We start from the raw sequence: 2,885 nt of genomic DNA, 5'->3' as shown, positions 1-2,885 counted from the left end.
GCGGGTTGGCTGGGCCCGCAGGCCCCTCTGCACTGCCTCGTCCGCCTGCGTGCCCGGCCTGCCCGGGTCTGCGGAGCCCGGTTTGTGCGGCCGGCGCCCGTGCAGAGGCCTTGCTGAGGTTAGGAGCTGTGTAGCTCTGGTATGCGTGTATTAAAGGTTTGAAGTTGAAGATCTGGGCATTTGAAGGGTCTCAGGCACAGACGGTGGGTGAGGTTGGCAGGACCCTGCGCACATGGGAGGCTGTGCTCAGGGGTGTTTGCAGGCCCCCCTGCGATGGGCAGCCTCCGGGGGGCGGTGTGGCGGGGCCAACGTCCTGTGCGAGGGCAGTAGGAGCCCTGGCCCCCTGAGGTCTTGTGCAGCTGCCTGCCCGGGGCTGGAGGGCCCTGGAGACTTGCCAGGTTTCTCCTCTCACCTGGAGGCTGTGAAACCTCTTGGGGCTGGGAGGAGAGGAGACTGAGGAGAGCCCGGAACTAGCTCTCTGTTGGAGGTGACCAGGAGCTGGCTGTGACCTGGGGCTGCACTGGGCTGGGGAATTGCTGGGAGGTGGAGGAGGCTTAACTGGAAGCCGTGGAGCCTCCTCTGGAGGAGAGGGGCCCAGTGTGGCGCGTGAGTAGGACCTAGGGTCCCTGCCCTGTAGCTGGGTCTCAGCCTCTGTGCCACTGACCCTGGGCGTCCCGCCAGCGCTAGCTGCTGGGTGGTCTGGGGTTGGGGTTGGGTGCCATCAGCACCCCCAGCTGTGACGGTAGACAGGAGCGTCAGACATCTCAGAGTCGGGTAGGAGCTGAGTGGCTCTGGGTGGGAGCCATTGGCTGGAAGGTGGGTTGGGGGAGTGGGGGGCCTGTGTATCAGGGGGCCCCTTCACAGCTCCAGTCCTCTACTGAAACTGGGCAGGTTGGGACTGGGGTTACCCACCCAGAGGGTAGTAGCCAGTGTAGCGTCAGAGGCTCAGAAGAGCTGAGCAGCAGAGGACGGCTGGTCCCCAAAGAGCCCGCGTCCGGTCCTGCGTCCTCGTCAGGATGGCAGGCGTGGGCAGAGGGCCCCTGGGCTCCATCCCGCGTGCTGCGCTCCCGGGGGCCTCGGGTTCTGCCTCCCTGACTCGTTCCCAGCTGTCCCCACGGTGCAGGGGACAGTCTGGCCTCCACTGGGTCCACTGCCCAGGTGGAGTGTGCTGGCGAGACGGGGCCCTGTGTGCACAGCGCGCTCATGGCCCCTCCCCCGCGCTCTGTCCGCAGAACAGAACTACTGCGAGTCGCGGTACCACTTCCTGCACTCGAGTGACGGCGAGGGCTGTGCCAACATGCTGGTGGAGTACTCCACGGCCCGCGGCTTCCGCAGCGAGGTGGACATGTTCGTGGCCCAGGCCGTCCTCCAGTAGGTACCCACCATCCCCCGCTCGTGTGTGGTCTCCCCGGGTCCCGGGCCGGCCTCTGGCCGAACCTCACGCAAGGACAGGTCTGAAGTCACTTGGCATCCCACACACGGCTCACGTCCCCGAGCGTGACTTTGCCGCTGACCTCTGGGGACTCCAGACCTGCGCTCTCTCAGGTCAACTTGTGATGTTTCTCTTGACAGTAGAAGCACTTTTTATGCTTTAAGTTGCTTTTTTGTTGCCATCGATTTTGTTTTCTCATTTATCCATCACGTCTGGTTGGGAGGGAGTTGCTCTTTTGGTGGGACACGTGTTTACTGAATTTTCAGCTCCACCCTGGGACGTGAAGTGTCCGTATGACACGGGTTTTGTTGAAAGGCGGCTTGTCTTCTCAGACGTTTCGTGTGTCCAGACACAGTGATGGGGTGTCACCAGCCAGCTTCCCACCCAGCTCTGTATCTTTGCTCTTTTGCCCCAGTTGAGGCTTCTCTTTTGTGTTTTCTGGACAATTTACTTTAAGAACATTGTGGTATACCAGACTTGCTGGAGGTGTGAGCGCTGCGGGGAGCTCACGTGAGGTGACTGGAGCCCAGCCTCTCCCCCCAGCAGACACACTACTGTTGTGAATGAGGTTAACCTTCCCAGAGAGGACTGAGATGTGGTGGCCAGGCCTCGGCCGGGCTGTGTCTCGTGAGCTGGGGGACAGGGAGCCTCGGAGCCCCACCAGCACCACTTGATGCTGAGCCTGCGACTCTGAGAACAGAGCTTGTTCACCGTGCGGAGCACCCTGGCCCCAGCTTTGTGCGCGGTGCCGATGTCCCCTCCGGCCTCCGCCCTTCCCTGCCCACCTGGCTGTGTCGTGGGCCCACACTGCGCTGAAATCTGGCCGTAGACACGTCCTCCACAGGGAGGAGACCGGTGCTGGGCGGCATCCAGCCCGTGTGCTCACCGGCCGGGTAGGCAGGCGCTCGGGCTCAGGGAGCTGCTGCCCTCCCTCCTCTGCTGACCTTGGCTGGGTGCCCTCTGGAGTCAGTCCCCACGCTGTCAACCCCAGCTCCCTGCGCTGGGCCTGGCAGGCACCTTAGGTGGGCGGGGCAGGGGCGTGTGCCCCCGTCTGCTCCTCCTGCGGCTGGGTGCACCCACTGACCGATGTTCTTATTTCCAGGTTTCTCTGTTTAAAAAACAAGAGCAGCGCCTCGGTGGTGTTCACGACGTACACGCAGAAGCACCCGTCCATCGAGGGCGGGCCTCCTTTCGTGCAGCCCCTGCTCAACTTCATCTGGTTTCTGCTGCTGGCCGTAGATGGGTGAGTGTGCGCAGAGGTGTGTGCGTGGAGGCGTGTGGTTGTGTGAAGGCACTGGAGGTGTGCAGAGGCACGTGTAGAGACGTGTGGGAGTGTGTGTGGAGGCGTGTGGTTTCTTTTTCGATGCCCGTGGTCGATGCCCGTGGTCCCGTGTAGCATCAGTGTGGTGGCTCCTCCTGTTCCAGGGGGAAGCTCACCGTGTTCACCGTGCTG

The 2,885-nt window shown here is 62.8% G+C and overlaps 1 protein-coding gene across 1 annotated transcript in view; it reads left to right on the top strand.

Moving 5' to 3' along the window:
* The window catches only part of GET4 (golgi to ER traffic protein 4 homolog (S. cerevisiae)), a 9,856-nt gene that overhangs the window by 6,102 nt on the left and 869 nt on the right, over positions 1-2,885 (top strand). The window contains exons 5-8 of the mRNA XM_010854363.1: positions 263-326; positions 960-1,371; positions 2,535-2,675; positions 2,858-2,885. The exon at positions 2,858-2,885 is cut by the window's right edge and continues 4 nt beyond it. Coding sequence (XP_010852665.1) covers positions 263-326; positions 960-1,371; positions 2,535-2,675; positions 2,858-2,885 — 645 coding nt within the window. The remainder of the gene's footprint in view (positions 1-262; positions 327-959; positions 1,372-2,534; positions 2,676-2,857) is intronic.

This window comes from Bison bison, unplaced genomic scaffold (genome assembly GCF_000754665.1).
Source record: "Bison bison bison isolate TAMUID 2011002044 unplaced genomic scaffold, Bison_UMD1.0 scf7180017853345, whole genome shotgun sequence".
Taxonomy (NCBI): Eukaryota; Metazoa; Chordata; class Mammalia; order Artiodactyla; family Bovidae; genus Bison; species Bison bison.
The sequence above is the reverse complement of the archived record's forward strand: the minus strand, read 5'-3'. Positions and strand labels throughout refer to the sequence as shown.